General features: G+C 42.9%; 1 protein-coding gene across 1 annotated transcript; it reads right to left on the bottom strand.

The window, feature by feature from the left end:
- Positions 1-556: 556 nt before the first annotated feature.
- Positions 557-7596, bottom strand: RND1 (Rho family GTPase 1). Its single transcript, XM_072135146.1, has 5 exons — positions 7391-7596; positions 6204-6291; positions 2058-2167; positions 1811-1945; positions 557-1395 (listed from the first exon to the last, which is right to left on the bottom strand). Exons 1-5 carry the CDS (start codon positions 7508-7510, stop codon positions 1150-1152), a joined length of 699 nt encoding a protein of 232 aa, XP_071991247.1. The 5' UTR covers positions 7511-7596; the 3' UTR covers positions 557-1149.
- Positions 7597-14869: the final 7273 nt, after the last annotated feature.

Here is a 14869-nt window from a genome sequence, read left to right as displayed (position 1 = left end):
AACAGTGTAGCGTGGTCTCCCACAGGATCCAGTATAGAGAAGTGAACATCGTGAAAGGAGGAATCACTGAGGAAATTTCTTCAATCTCCGATCTATAAGGAACTGGGCGAGACCGTTCTGTGGACCTCTCAATTTTAACATTTTATTGTGTTTTTTTTTTTTTATGTGTGTTTTTCTGGCCAATTTGGGAGTTTTGCCAAGTTAGTAGCTCCTCCAGTATTTGCCTCCCTTTTTCTGGATATTGCAACACTTTTTTTCTGCTCACTACAAACCTACTGTGCAAAGCTTAATGGGAATTGTAGCCTTGAATGTATAATTTTCTGCAGTTTTTTTTTTTACATCCTGAGATCACAGGAACTAGTAAATACTTTAGAAATTGACTAAACATGTGCATGGGAAAACTAACCACTTTAAACTCGCAAAGCAGCACGTTTTCTGGCATAATTTAAACAGAGCACATTTACCATTAAAATGCACATGCTTTGTTGTACTGAACGCACGTGTCTATGTTGGTGGTGATGCAATCTTGTAAATCCAACATGAAATTGCTGCAATATTTCCGTAAAAAAAGGGTTTATTTATGCCACGCCAAGGTGTTCTGAAATGAACAAGTCCAGATTTGTTTCTCCCATATATTTCCAATAAATAAATTTTAGTGTCACAGATCAAGCACATACAGATTTACAGTTGATTAAAATTAAAAGTAATTTATACAGTCCTCACAGCGCATGGAAGAAAACTACTTTAAACCAGCAGTTTTACTGAGAGCTGTTACCTATACCATAATGTACAGGCACAAGTACCACAGGGTTAACACTGTAATGAGAATTTTCTGGCAAGTCCAGGGAGTTGGCCAAGGTATGGGATGGGATAATTCTATTGAAAGCAGCTTTTTATTTTCGTGGTCTCCAGACATCTTCACCGCATCATTCGAGTTTCAACTCCACCTTTCATGTGCAATCAGTCTTTGTGCAAATTTTCTCAGCCCTTCTTCTCCAAGCCTCTGTGCCAGCTCAATCCCTGGGGGTGAGGCTACTGCTCTCAGGATCTTCACCCCCGGGCCCGGCGTTCTCTGCCAGTAATGATAAAGAACGCAGGGGAATGTCCAAAGTCTAATACGAGTCCGGGTTTCATGCCTGTCATGCAGCCCTACATCAGGCAACAGCTCTTGGCCTTCTCTTTCTTAAAAGTAGAAGAAATTAATTCAGAACGGCTGGGCAAATTTAAAAGTCTCTTGGATAAACTCCGGACAGGGCTTCTGCGGTTGGGGGGTGTGGGCTTGGACAGACAGAGTGAGGACGCAGAACGAAATATGCTGTGCACACTTTTTTCTGATGTGAAGGCCGAACACTCTAGATAGCTCTCCGCTCCTAGCTGCTTGGCGGCTGCACAACCCTGGAAATCAGAGAAAGAAGAAACATAAGTTGTGGACAGTTGTTGCTTGAAGACATTTACCCAGAGTATTCTGGTTTGATCAAAATGGTATAAACGCTGCACCAATTTTCCAAATCCAGTTTCCGTTTAGTCAACAAAGCTTTGCATTCCCATGAACAATGGGACATTGTCACCCTTGAAATACATGGGAATGTGGCCATGACAGCACTAAATGTCTTAATTTGGAACTAAAACAAAGAGGACGTGTTGTCATCTTGGCAGAAATCAATGCTGGCCACAGACCAAGTATGATCTGTGCATCATTAACATATATAGAAAGGAAAAAAGTTATGAAATATTGCTAAATAATCTGCAATACAGTCACTTGACAGCCAGCATTTTGTTGTGGACTATATACAAAATATTTTATACAAACCTGCTCATAGGACACAGGAGTCTGTTTCTGGTTGGACAGTTCCATTATTGTGCTAAAGTCAGTCCTTAAATCTGTTTTGCAGCCGATCAGGAGTATCCTCGTGTTGGGGCAGTAGTCTAGGATTTCTGTCTTCCACTAAAAGAAAAGGTTACAGCAAAATCAATATAAAATATATTATCCCTTTATAGCAGTACAGGCACGTGCCCAACATTACTAATCTTGGCGGCAGACAGCGGTAGATACACACCTTCTTTAATGCACTATCAAGACTTTCTGGTCGGCTTATATCAAAGCACAATAAGACGGCATCAGAGTCACTGTAGCAGAGGGGGCGGACATTATCGTAATATGGGGAACCTGTCAGAGGAAAAGAGATAAATGGTCATCATCAGGTGTAAGGGGAAGAGACACTTGCTGCAGAACAAAAAATTAAATTCTTTTTGCCATATTGTTAGCTTCTGACAGTCAATGTGAGACAGTATGGGCTCCATTTACCTCATTGTCAACTTCATGTTACAGAACATAACAGGGAAGCAAATAGGGCCTCTGATTGAGGAATTTTGGTTATTTGGTTTAGGGTTTTTTTTTTTTTTTTTTTTTTAAAGCCATTATTTAATACTATAAATCCTCTGATGTATAGTTTGGCGACTTGCATATCTTTGCAAAGAACATTTTGGTTAGAAAACCACAAAGCCATAGATGGCAGGAAAGATTTGAGTGTAACTTGCTAAATCCTTTTAGGATTTATTCCTACAATCAAACCACAAGACCCTCGAGCAGAGTAAACCGGCAATGTATATTCAACTACAAAGTTGTTCGTAGTAGTAGAAACTCACTCTTGTCATTGTGACAGTTGAGAATACCAAATTTAAGGTATATTCTCAACAGAATGTATTTTATCTTCTGTAGAATTTCAAAGCAGATATTACAGTTTGTGTATTTTGGCTCAGTCTGTATGTGAGAAGTGGGCCTATTACGTCAAAAGAGCCAAAACACGGCTCACAAGCCATGATCCCGCCATTGTTGCATTTACTTGAAAGCTTTTCCCATCCAGACTGCAGATAAAACAGTAAGCCGGGGAACTTCAGGGACAAGTTGGCTACTTAGATTGTGAACATGTGTTCAAGCACTAAAGCAATCTTTCCCTGAGGAGGCCATTATCTGCTACACCCTTACAAGTGACAACAGCCTCTGTGCTGGAAGAGGTTTGGGACTCTGCATCAGTTTAATGACTGCCTCAAAGAAGGAGCAATCATGACTTTTCAGGCAGAGAATTCCCATAGAGATCCACAATGTCCGAGAGGTCAAAGACAGAAGGTAGGTTTTAAAAGGAAATAAATAAAAATTACGAACAAGCTTATTTGTGGGTATGACGCCCGGACAGCACCCCAAAGGCACACACAGGGCAAGAGAGCTGCAAGCCGTAAGCGTTCCCCACTTCACCCTCCCTTTCAGGTTTCAGCTCAGCAGCTTCGTGCTTAGAATAGCAAATACCCCCTCCCCGACTAGGAGAACAGTTTCCATAGCAACAAGCCCAGACCAATCCTGTTAGGGGACAGGAGGCTGCAGACTATCAAGACATTCTATATAAAAAATATGTACGATAAGGACATAACTATTCTAGGTGCTCCTATTCAGCACTGCACTCCACCCATAGAGTCAGGCTACAGCAGTAAAATTAGTGCGTTTCCCAATTACATAGGAAACCCAATAATGTTATGCAAGCATCCCAAGAAGAGAGAAAAAAAAAAAAAAAAACATCCCAAAGCAAGGGCCACATGGTCATTGTCAAATATATACTAGAAGCAAAGTTCTGTAACCTGCTGGCAAGTCTAAAGCACAGCCCACACCTTATGTCATACTAGTAGGTGACAGGGCAATCAACCTCCTAATTAGTGGCAGACAGAAGTTCCATCCCGTGTCCTGGTTGGCGACCTGGCATAGCCGGATTGCTGTTCCAGGACTGGCTGGTGCCTGCTGCATCCCTTCCCCTGGGGCTCTTCGAAAACTGCGTAGCTGAATGTACAATTCTGAGCCACACACCGGCTAGAGGACTCCTGCCACGGATCTGCGGCATTGACTAGACTGGCTGTGCATAGCAAATAGCCAGCAGATCACCTCTGGGAAGCCAACTCAAAAATCAATGGCACAAGGCCTATATTAAAGGAGATGCTCAGTGGATGACAAGATTAAAGACCAGGACACCAAGGGGAAGTTGTTAGTTAAATTACTAGACACTACAAGCCTTCTAGCAAATGGTTTCACTAAATGTTACCCTCGCTTTCTCTAAGGCCTAGATGACAATATCAGGGGTCAGGTCTACAACAGCAGATGGACAAGATACAAACCATTGCTAGACAGAGTATAAAAGAGCAGACCTGCCGACAGACCATCATATATAATTTACAGAAAAACAGTCAAAAAAATAGGGTGGCCAATGTTTGCAGTTTAGCATTGGAAACAAAGTTTTACTCTACATTGTTGTCAAGACTATAGAGGTCATGAGGGCATTAATTGTGTGTAATCATTTTATACAAGTTTTTTTTATGCCACAATAGATTAGGCGTGTTTTCCATTTGCATATTCAGAATATCCCAAATATTAGCACCCAAAAGAAAAACAAATGTAAATCAGAGTCAGATAAATGTATACATTACAAAGTGTTACATTGTTTCCCAAACTTTAGAATGTGTTATACAAAAGCTAGCAGATTAATTGTAAAGTGACTAATGGAAACAAAAACATCCCAGCAATTGTGGGGCCTTGAAACAGGAAGCAAGGAAAGGAGCCTAATTAGATTTTTGTTTTGGGAGCAACATTCATGAGGGAATGAGCTATTCGACCTCATTATCAGCCACATCATTTCTCTTTTAAGCATGGAAATGACCAATAGGTGTTGGCCACCAGTGGTTTTCATTCATGTCAGCCCTTGGGGAAGTTTCAGGCTTGAAAGACCAGCTCAACGATACCCAGCAGGAGACACCATAAACCATTCATTACAGCCTTTTCTGATACAAACCTTAAAACACTACAGTTCATTCCCAGCTTCAATTGTTAAGGATTTACCAACTCCCTTTTTAACTGTATTGTAACGTTAGTCAATGAACAGGGCATATACAAAAATAAAACGAACATGCCTGGGCCTTACTCCTACAAAAAGCAAGAGAAGAAACTTAACAGGCCTATTTAGGGATCTCCAGTAGAGACAAGCGGACTCTATGGTCGGGTTCGGACACCTATGACTGCCCACTTTTTTGTCCTAGCAAATCATAGCCATGGTTAGTTGCGTCAATTTGCTGGATTGGCGGCCCAAAATGTCCGGTCAGGCAGCTGAACCCAAACCTGACCATCGGGTCTGCTCATCTCCATCTCTTAAAGGAAAGCTGCCACCAGAATCAAGGCTTTTATACCAAGCCAGCCAATGCTGGTGTGTGCCCCCTCTGGAAAGATCCATTCTTTTAGCTGCTTATGTTTTTTTTTTTAACAGAAAATAGAGTAAAATGTTATGCAAATGAGCCTATGGGGCTCCAGGCTCCATCAACATCTATAGAAACTGGAGCCCCTCGGAATCATTTGTATACTTTTGTAAAAATAAGAGCAAAAGAAGCTAAAATAATAGTGTATCCAGCCAGAGGGGCACACACTAGCATGTACGTGTGCTTAGGTTACAATCCTCGATCCTGACCAACGATGTTCTTTAAGGTATTTTAATAGCAACAAGAGCTTTACCTTATGGACGGTTGAAACAATGTAGTAATGTGTGCAACTATGATTTCCCATCAGTGATTCCTAGCATTTGATAACCCCACAAACAGATAGCAACATAAAATATCAGTTAATGGAAGGTCTTGGCAGCACCTGTCTTTGGGACCATTTGTCTGTCAACACTACAATGCCAGCAGGATACAAGCCATTTACACCTGGTACACACTGGTGTTAATCTAAACAAAGATGGCGGTGACAAAGCTTGCTTCCTTCCTGTATGGCCTCAGATTTCAGATTTTCATTCCAATATAGTTCCACAAGAATGGAGTTGCATATTGGTGCCTAAACCACTGACTAGTGGATTTACCACAAATTGGTTGTTGAAGGTATGCAAGAGTTTATCACCTACCATGTGGCCACATAGAAATTTCTATTACTTTTACCACAAGACCACTAGGCACCTTTTAATCCAATCATATTATCTGCGATATTACAAGTTATACCCTTGTCTCACATCTAGGAGAACTTCTTGAAGGTAGGACATAAGGGTTTAGTTTAACATTCTGGACAGATCATGTGAAAGAGCATGTAGAAAAAAAATGACTTTCTATGGGGGCTCTAAAAGTCAGTTTAGATTGAACAAAGCCTCCAGTACATAGAATAAGGTTTCTCCTCACAATATACATACCTGATGTGTCCCATAAGCTGAGCTCCACACGGTTCTCCTCCGTCTCCAAGCTAGCTGTGTAGTTTTCAAACACTGTGGGTACATATGTCTAGAAACAAGAGACACACATATATAGCTTACTGACAACACTGCAGCCAACAGAGATACTTCAATGCAACAGAGCAATGCTAGGACATCATTGTAGCCAACACAAGCACAAGGGAGTTGACACCTACGCAACACAATGGAACTGCGGGCAATAGAGCTCACTGACACCACTGCAGCCAACGCAAGCACACGTGTCTCAATGGCACCACTGCAACATAGAGATATTGATACGCAAGGCAAGTGCACCACACAAGACAATCCAGACAAGCAAGACAAAGGAGAAAAACCAGAGTCAGACTTCAGAACTTAGATGCAAAGATCTCAAACATTGTCATCCCCCCTCCCCCACAAGAATCCTGACAACCCTCAGCCTACAAAGCTGTCCCAAAATGTATCACCCATTTTTACATTTATAATAGAAAGCAGCCAGTGCATTGTTACAACGTTGCAGGTAAATGACAAAGCACAACAGTAATAGGTGTGCCATCACACAAAATGTACTACACGTACCCAGAATCATTCACACCATCACCCTTTACTAAAGGTACAACGGAGGCTTCTCAAGGTGACAAATAATTGACCTTTGGCGTTCCATTCCACATTGTGTTCAACATAGGATAGATCAATGCCACACACATAGGATGTCAGGCGATACTGACCAACCTTGTGCAGATGGAGACACCCCAATACATCCTTTGTTACAATAAACAACTTCACACTGATGCCCACCAGGAGTGGCAGACCAACCAGAGCTGACACCACTAATTACAAGCTACAATGTCCCATGTTTCACACGTTGCCTATATGCAAATCATTTTCCAAAAATTGATCATCCATTAGCCAACACATTCTGCTTTGTGATCCATCAGACTTGCACAACTATTTGTAGAGCTATAAGCGAGCAGCTATATGACTGCTGGTCAGGTGGTTATATACTGGCATTATACATATATGGGCCAGTGCCATCTGACGCTAGAGCCTGGGAACATAATGCAGTCACAGTACAGCGCACCGGTATCTCAGCAATGCTCCCACCCGACATGGGAGCCTGGGCACCGGGGTTAAAGGTCTCCAGGGCTAGGCTAGCAGGCAGCTCTCACCTCGGGGTAGCAGTCCTTGGCCAGCACTTGTAGCATGGCCGTCTTCCCGCAGTGCACGTCCCCCACCAGCACCAGCTTGCACCGGACCACGGCAGGCTGAGGATTCCTTCTCTCCTTCATGGCAGCGCGGGGATAGAGCAGCACGAGAGGTGATAGAGTCCAAGGCGGGGAGTCACACAACAATCCGACAGAGCAACTGAACCCGCCAGCCACAGGCTGCTTTATATATAGGCAGCGCCGGACCAATCACAAGGAGAGGACACAGCGACTCCACACCAATCAGCGCCCGCTTCTGTAGGAGGCCCCGCCTTCCCGTGTGATAACCTGCAGTCCCAATTCCTAATGAAAGACATGTGCTATGTACTGCATTGTCATGGAATGAAGACACAATGGGAGGATATGGGATCATAAACTTTAGCTAAATTCTGAGGCTATTGACACATGTGCCATTTTTTGGTACTTTTTTTCCATTGCATTTTTGTATCCTTGTAAAACGCATACGTTTTGCACATTGGCTTTTTGAGGGCGCGGTCCCACGTTGCGTTTGCAAACGCAGACGCAGACCAAACCGCGCCCACCGGGCGGTCCGCGGTCCAATCGCATCGGCGTTTCTCTATGTTTCTATTGAAAACGCCGATGCGATTGGACCGCGGACCGCCCGGTGGGCGCGGTTTGGTCTGCGTCTGCGTTTGCAAACGCAACGTGGGACCGCGCCCTAAATGTTTTTTTGAATAAGGGCACTGTCCCACATTGGGGTTTAGCTGAGACCAAACCACACCCACCGGTGCGGGCCGCGGTCTGATCGCATCAGCGTTTGGAAACGCCTGCGATCGGGAACGAGCCGCTGGTGTTTTGCATTAAAGTAACGCAAAACACCAGCGGCTCATCCGGTCGCAGGCATTTCCATAAAACCGCCAATGCAATCGGCCGTGACCCTCCATTGTGGGTGCGATTTGGTTTGCGTTTGCAAACACAGCCAAAACGCGACGTGGGACAGCGCCCTGAGGACGCGTTCACACGTTGCGCTTTGGTCGCAGCTTTGGTCAACAGCTGATGAGAGGTGATTTGCCTAATTACATTATCGTTTACTTTTGTAATTTTACGCAATCACCCCTCCTCAGCTGTTGTATATGCGTTTTAAACGCAATGAAAACGCAGGTCAAAACGCAACGTGTGAACGCGCCCTAAGGCCGGCGCCACACAGGACGCTTTGTCTGCGCTTGCAAACGCAAACGCAGACAAAGTCGCGCCCACCGGGGCGGGCCTCGGCCCGATCGCATCGGCGTTTCTATGGAAACGCCTGCGATCGGGAACGAGCCGCCGGTGTTTTGCGATCGGGCCGAGGCCCGCCCCGGTGGGCGCGACTTTGTCTGCGTTTGCGTTTGCAAGTGCAGACAAAGCGCCCTGTGTGGCGCCGGCCTAAGGGCGCGGTCCCACGGTGCGTTTGCAAACGCAGACGCAGACCAAACCGCGGCCACCGGGGCGGTCCGCGGTCCAATCGCATCGGCGTTTCTCTATGTTTCTATGGAAAACGCCGATGCGATCGGACCGCGGACCGCCCCGGTGGGCGTGGTTTGGTCTGCGTCTGCGTTTGCAAACGCACCGTGGGACCGCGCCCTAAGGGTGGTGGCAAAGGTTAGCATTTTTAACCCGTTAATAGGCCATTTTTAAACAGTCCGTTAAAAAAACACATGGGTTTTTGAAAACGTATCCAGTTTTTGACCGTTTTTGTCTGTTTTCCAATTATCTTAACGGATGTGTTAAACGGATGTGTTTTCAAAATAGGCATGCGTTTTTTAACAGACTGCTTAAAAATGGGTTTAAAATGCCATGTGTGACACCACCCTAAATTGTCTTGGCGTTTTGTACCTTGCGTTTTTAGTGTTTGCATTTTTTGTGGTGCATTTTAATTGCGTTTTAAAAAGCGGTTGCGTTTTTTGAAAATGCATGCGTTTGTGGTTTGTGTTTTGAAACGCATGAGATTACGCAAACAGCAGGATGAACAAGATCACTGCACTATTAGAAATTCCAAGTGACACAGCTGCACGCAACTAACGGACATCAGGCATTGCGTTTTTAAAAACGAGAACACAAGCAAACATTTGCAAAACGCATGCATAAAAATGCACACGTTTTTAATGTGTTAAAAATTGCCACAAAACCGTGACAAAAAATGCAATGTGTATCACATTCATAAATGCAACCCAATAGCCAAAACACAACATAAAACAGGAACGGATCCGTCTTGTCAAAAGTGTCAACAACGCGACGCAACAGCACGAGTGAACACAGCTTTGGGGGTGCATTCACACATTCCGGTTTTCAGATGCAGTTTTTGATTGTCCAAATCAGAAGTGGAGATGCAAAAACACAATGAAAAAAAACACAGATAAAACGCCACGTGTGTCACCGTCCGCAATACTTGTATTTGGCTGGGAAGCAGCAGCGCTAAGGTACGGGGGCAGGCCTCGGCCCCTTCGCGTATGCATTTCTATGGAAACACAAGCGATCTGTAACCAGAACTTGGCGTCTTGCATTGTTTATAAACGCAGCGCTAGCGGTACATGCGACGGCACCCTGAGGGCGCTTTCACACGATGCGTTTTTGATGCATTCCAAAGGCCTTGATCACATGTTGAAGTAACATTGGGTTTTAGCAAATGCAATGGAATCAAAAACGCATAAAAATGCGTGACACAACGCATCATGTGAACGCGCCCTAAAATGCATTTGCAAACTGGTCTTTTGCTGCGTCAATAAAGCATGGGTTTTCGATGCATGGGAAAATGGGAGGGGGTTTGGCCAAAAAGCATATGCGTGTGCAATGAAACGCATGCCTTGCAGACAAACCCCCCCCTCCCACCTGCGTTTTGGATGCTTTTAAAAACGCAAGAAAAACTCCACTTGGGAAGGCCCCCTCAAGCTCCAAGGCTGTTAACCCCTGATGTGCCTGCAGTACAATCTTTGTTAACCCCTGCTGAGCCATCTTTGCTGAGTTTATTAACCCGTGATAAATGAAGTCTGCATACAGTATTAACCCCTGCAGTGCCAGCTAATGCCTTGCGGAATGCCAGTAGTTCTTCTGAGATCAGTTGATGTTTCCAGAGCAGTAGGTGTTATTGTGTTCTGTGCTCAAGAAGTACTTACTTGTGAAGTCTCTCCCCTGGGATAACATCTTCCAAAAAGGAAAAAATATGGAATACTTTGACTTATTATCCTATAATCTTATAAGGAATGTTTTAAATCTGATAAAAAGTCTGAGGAGAAAGAGGAGGAACGCAGGAGGTCTATGCCAAAACCGTTCAACAACTAAATGGCTGCAGGCTTTCTGTGTTTATGTTGCAATAGTTGGGGAACGTAAACCAGAGTTGTTCTTCATTATTCCAGCACATTGGCGTTATCCTGGAAGTAGAGGAGGGATTAAAATTTTTAAAAGGCTCACTACTTTGGGAACGAGAAGTCTGTCCCTCCTAACAACCAAGAAAAATGAGAGGATGCATAAAAAGCCATGCCAATATGAAGCAGACATTTGGGAAATGTTAGTTATGAAGTTATTCGGTGGTATCACTATATGCCTGAAAAGCAGAGAATTTAGAAATTTGAAAATGAGAATTTTTCGAATTTTTTTTACAAAATTTCTTTTTTTTCATACCTTAAAAGAAAATAAAATCAGATCTTAATTGCAGGCGCCTTTAATAACTATTATAGCTGTATATTGTAGCCAAAGTATAGTAAATTACCAACATCCAGAGGTCCGTTTGTTGTCTGTAAGCCGGGTATTCTTCAGTAGAGGAATATATATATATATATTACACACACATGACAGGTAAGGTCTCCATTAGAGACTTAACATTGGGGCCCAAAAATTGTCTGTTCCTCAGCCAATTATGGGAAGCGGCAGTGACCAGAGTCAGCCAGTGGCTTTAGTGTGGCATCTCCCAGCACTTCATGTCTGCGCTAGATACCTCAATCCCCTTATCCAGTACCACCATTGCAGCTTGATAAATTCTGCAGATAATGGCATCAATAAGGTACAAAATTTCCTTTGACTTTCTATTTGTGTTGGACAATTACAGATTATTGGTTGTCCACAGTGGTGGGGGATCAGGGACAGATGGAGTAAGGAATCCATGTTCTCTAGTAACAATTTCTTTTATTTTTCCAGAAAACCCCTTTCCACTTCTTTCCACTTGTGTCTGGGTGTAATCTAATTATCCATATACAGGCATGGTGACAATTGTTTGTACATTTCCAGACAGTGTGTAAAATGTAGGGTATTCTTACCAGTGGATCTTTGAAGATGGCAGAACTTACTTAATTAGTAAATTATTGTCGAGGTGTCATGTTTTTCAATGGTATTCACAACTTGGTATGCATGCCCCATAAAACCTGACTTTGGCCTACTGATAAGGTGGCACCAATAAAACCTGAAGTGGACAGAAGTGGACAAAGCAACGTCTTACTCTCTATCAGGTTCTCCTTCAATGTAAAAAGCCTTAGACAACCACCATAATATGCTCAACCCGAATAGCCTGCATAAACATAGATTTCCCCTCAGTCGCAGTAAAGATGTTTCCATGCTGCGGATTTACAACTCAAGTGTTGACACAACATAAGAGCGCTTGTTTGCTTCCCCTATTCCATTGACCTTGTTGTAATGGTTCTTAATTGGACATCGGTGACGGACCTTGACACCATTGTGTAGGAGCCCTATAGAGTTTGAGGTCATTAATCCCAAATATAAAAGTGTCATCCATAAATTGTGTCATTTAAGGACAAGTTTACTACATTGATCCGCAATTTTACGAGGATGGCATTGTAACAACTATATGTCAATGGTGAAGAGATCAGTAACACAAACTTTACTATTTTTTACTTTATGTCTACGAGTCCTAAGGCTGACAAACCAGTTTTCCATACAATTACATCTCTGCATGACAAATGGTGATTGTGGTTATTTTGTCATTAGTATGATGTGACTTAATTATAATAGTGAAACCTATATTATGTTTGTATCACAAGAGACACAGGGAGAGTTTGTGTAGGGGTAATGTTGAAGCTGTATGTAGATGGACAATGTTGTCATCACAATATAGCTTTCATCTGCAAACAATGGATCTCCGCTCTATGTTGTTTCCAAACAATACTTACTAAAACAATGCAGACTGAATAATACAAGTATTTCTGGTGGGAGCACAACAGAAAAACATGATATAGTCCTATAGGTATACATATAGCTGTAAATATAGGGTCTGATCCAAAACTGAAATATATCTGAAATTGAATGTTCAATGTTTTTCTGGGCTGTAACTTGTATTCATGAGCAATAGATGTTAATTGTTTAACCCTCCTGATTTCAGGAAATTAAGCTTCTACATGATACAAAATATGTGATCTCTAAATTTTACAGGACTTCCATATTGATGAACTATCCTTAGGCGACTCATCAGAATTGGATTCATGGGGTTTAACGATGGGCACCCTCGTGAAAGAGGTATATTAGTGGCTACAGCCAGTAGCATAATGTTGTAAAGGCCGTTCCTGGTTAGAGCAGTTGGGTACCCATTAAAATACATGAGAACCGAGCTGCTGTAACCTGTCATGGCCAAAACCAAGTACACAGAGCTACTGTTTGTGGCTACTAAAATCCACTGTTTGTGGGGGTGCAAGGTGTTGCATCCACACCAATCTGATATTGTTGGCCTAAGTCCACCTTTTTTAAGGGTTAGTAGGTAGGTCTGCAGCTGAAAACAGATGAAGCCTCCAGATATCACAAGAGACAACTCGTTTGCATGATATTTATATACAGAATAGATATATACACACAAAGGTAAGCTGCGAGGCAGTAGTGCAGCATACCTTATTCTGACTTCATCACGGCACTTCAGTTTACACTTACAACTTTCCAGCATAACTTGGCACAGTGTTTGAGGTCACTAATTCCGGAAAGGCTTCTGGAACATTCCGGGCATTTGTAACTTTCACAAGGATGGAAAATAAAAGTGTTTTAAAAAATAGCTCATCTGGGAGTTTCCCTTCTAGGTTCCTGTAAAGGTGAGAGATGACAATATATATCTTGTAAATATTCCTGGAACACGTCTGGGCTATTAACGCATTCTGTCTCTGATTAATCACGTTTGCTAGATGAGATCTAACAAGTATGGAGACGATGCACTTATCTCCACAGCATTGTGTGCACTTCATTACTGACCCAGGCTCCATGTCTACTGGAAGCCGTTTTAGTATCAGCTGCTATGTCCATTGTCCCAGCAGAATAATACAAAGTAAAGTATATAATTAAATACAATGAATATACTTCATTATTGAGTACCTGCAGAAGACCCCTATGTCCACAAGCTCCGGTTGCAGCTTACTCACTGATATTCTTACAGTGCCAATAAAGAATATATCAATATTAGAAAATATCATGTAAGCACAGAGGAATTTGGTAGTGCAGAAATTGACATGCATCATAGATTTTAAAGTAATAGCAAGTTTATTTTCTGATGAGAAACTTGAAGGTGCGTACAAACGTGGTGCTAATGTTGCATTTACAAATGCAATGATAGCGCCCAGGGGCAGGCCTAGGCCCGATCGCATATATGCTTGCATGCAATTAGTAAATTTGCCCCACTGTGTGCTGGTTACCAAGGGGTGTGCGCCAGTTTTCTGGCGGACTTTGCACATTCTTTTTGGTCCAAACTGGGACCATTTTGTGGTGCAGCTGAACTAGGCATCAGGCAAATTAGGGGGCGTTCCGGGGGTCAGTAGGACCATGCAGCAGATTTATCATGAAAAGTCCGACAGAAGTGTGTCACAAGCTCCAGATTCATGAAGAATGTGCACCAGAAATCATGAATCTGGTGCCCTCTGCACACTACACAGGCAAACTGCAGTTTGCACTACTCTTAGTAAATGTGCCCCAGTGTCTTGTATTGTTTTAATGCAAGACACTGGGTGCTGGTTAGCGATCTGATGCGATGGGGCTGAGGCCTGTCCCTGGGAACTGGCGCTGCTTCTGTGTGTTCACACGCTGAGTTAACATTCCATTTCCGGCGTGATTAGTTAAATGTAACGTGAACTACAAATGTTTCAAAACACATTCGGAGCACAACTTTTGAATACACGCAGAGGCTGGCCATACATATTAGCTCCTTAACCTATACATTTTCACTATGCACAACTACGCTCAGCATGGATGTTAGCACTGTCAAACACTTTGAATGTCCATACCAATACCCCCATACATTTTTGATGAAAGGGGTCTGGTTATGGGGCAGCCAAAATGACCATTACTTTTTCTTGGAAAGAAATGCATGGACATTAGAAATTAGATTGATGGCTGCTTACATTTTAAAATTAAAGAAATGCAAAATGTCCCTGTTTATGGCCAAAAATCTGAATTGCAGTGTGTATGAGCAGCTTACATGTGTATTCGCTGTTTAGGTCTGTGACGCCACTTATTCCATTTAGACACAGC

This window comes from Engystomops pustulosus, chromosome 2 (genome assembly GCF_040894005.1).
Source record: "Engystomops pustulosus chromosome 2, aEngPut4.maternal, whole genome shotgun sequence".
Classification (NCBI taxonomy): domain Eukaryota; kingdom Metazoa; phylum Chordata; class Amphibia; order Anura; family Leptodactylidae; genus Engystomops; species Engystomops pustulosus.
This window is presented reverse-complemented; position numbering and strand designations above follow the sequence as displayed.

Excerpts from the sequence above, each read along its gene's own strand:
- RND1 (XM_072135146.1), bottom strand. The coding sequence starts at position 7,510 with ATGAAGGAGAGAAGGAATCCTCAGCCTGCCGTGGTCCGGTGCAAGCTG. Across the intron at positions 2,168-6,203 it reads CAGCTTATGGGACACATCAG|GTTCCCCATATTACGATAAT; the intron begins GTATGTATATTG and ends TTCCTCTGACAG. Across the intron at positions 1,946-2,057 it reads TTGATAGTGCATTAAAGAAG|TGGAAGACAGAAATCCTAGA; the intron begins GTGTGTATCTAC and ends CTTTTCTTTTAG.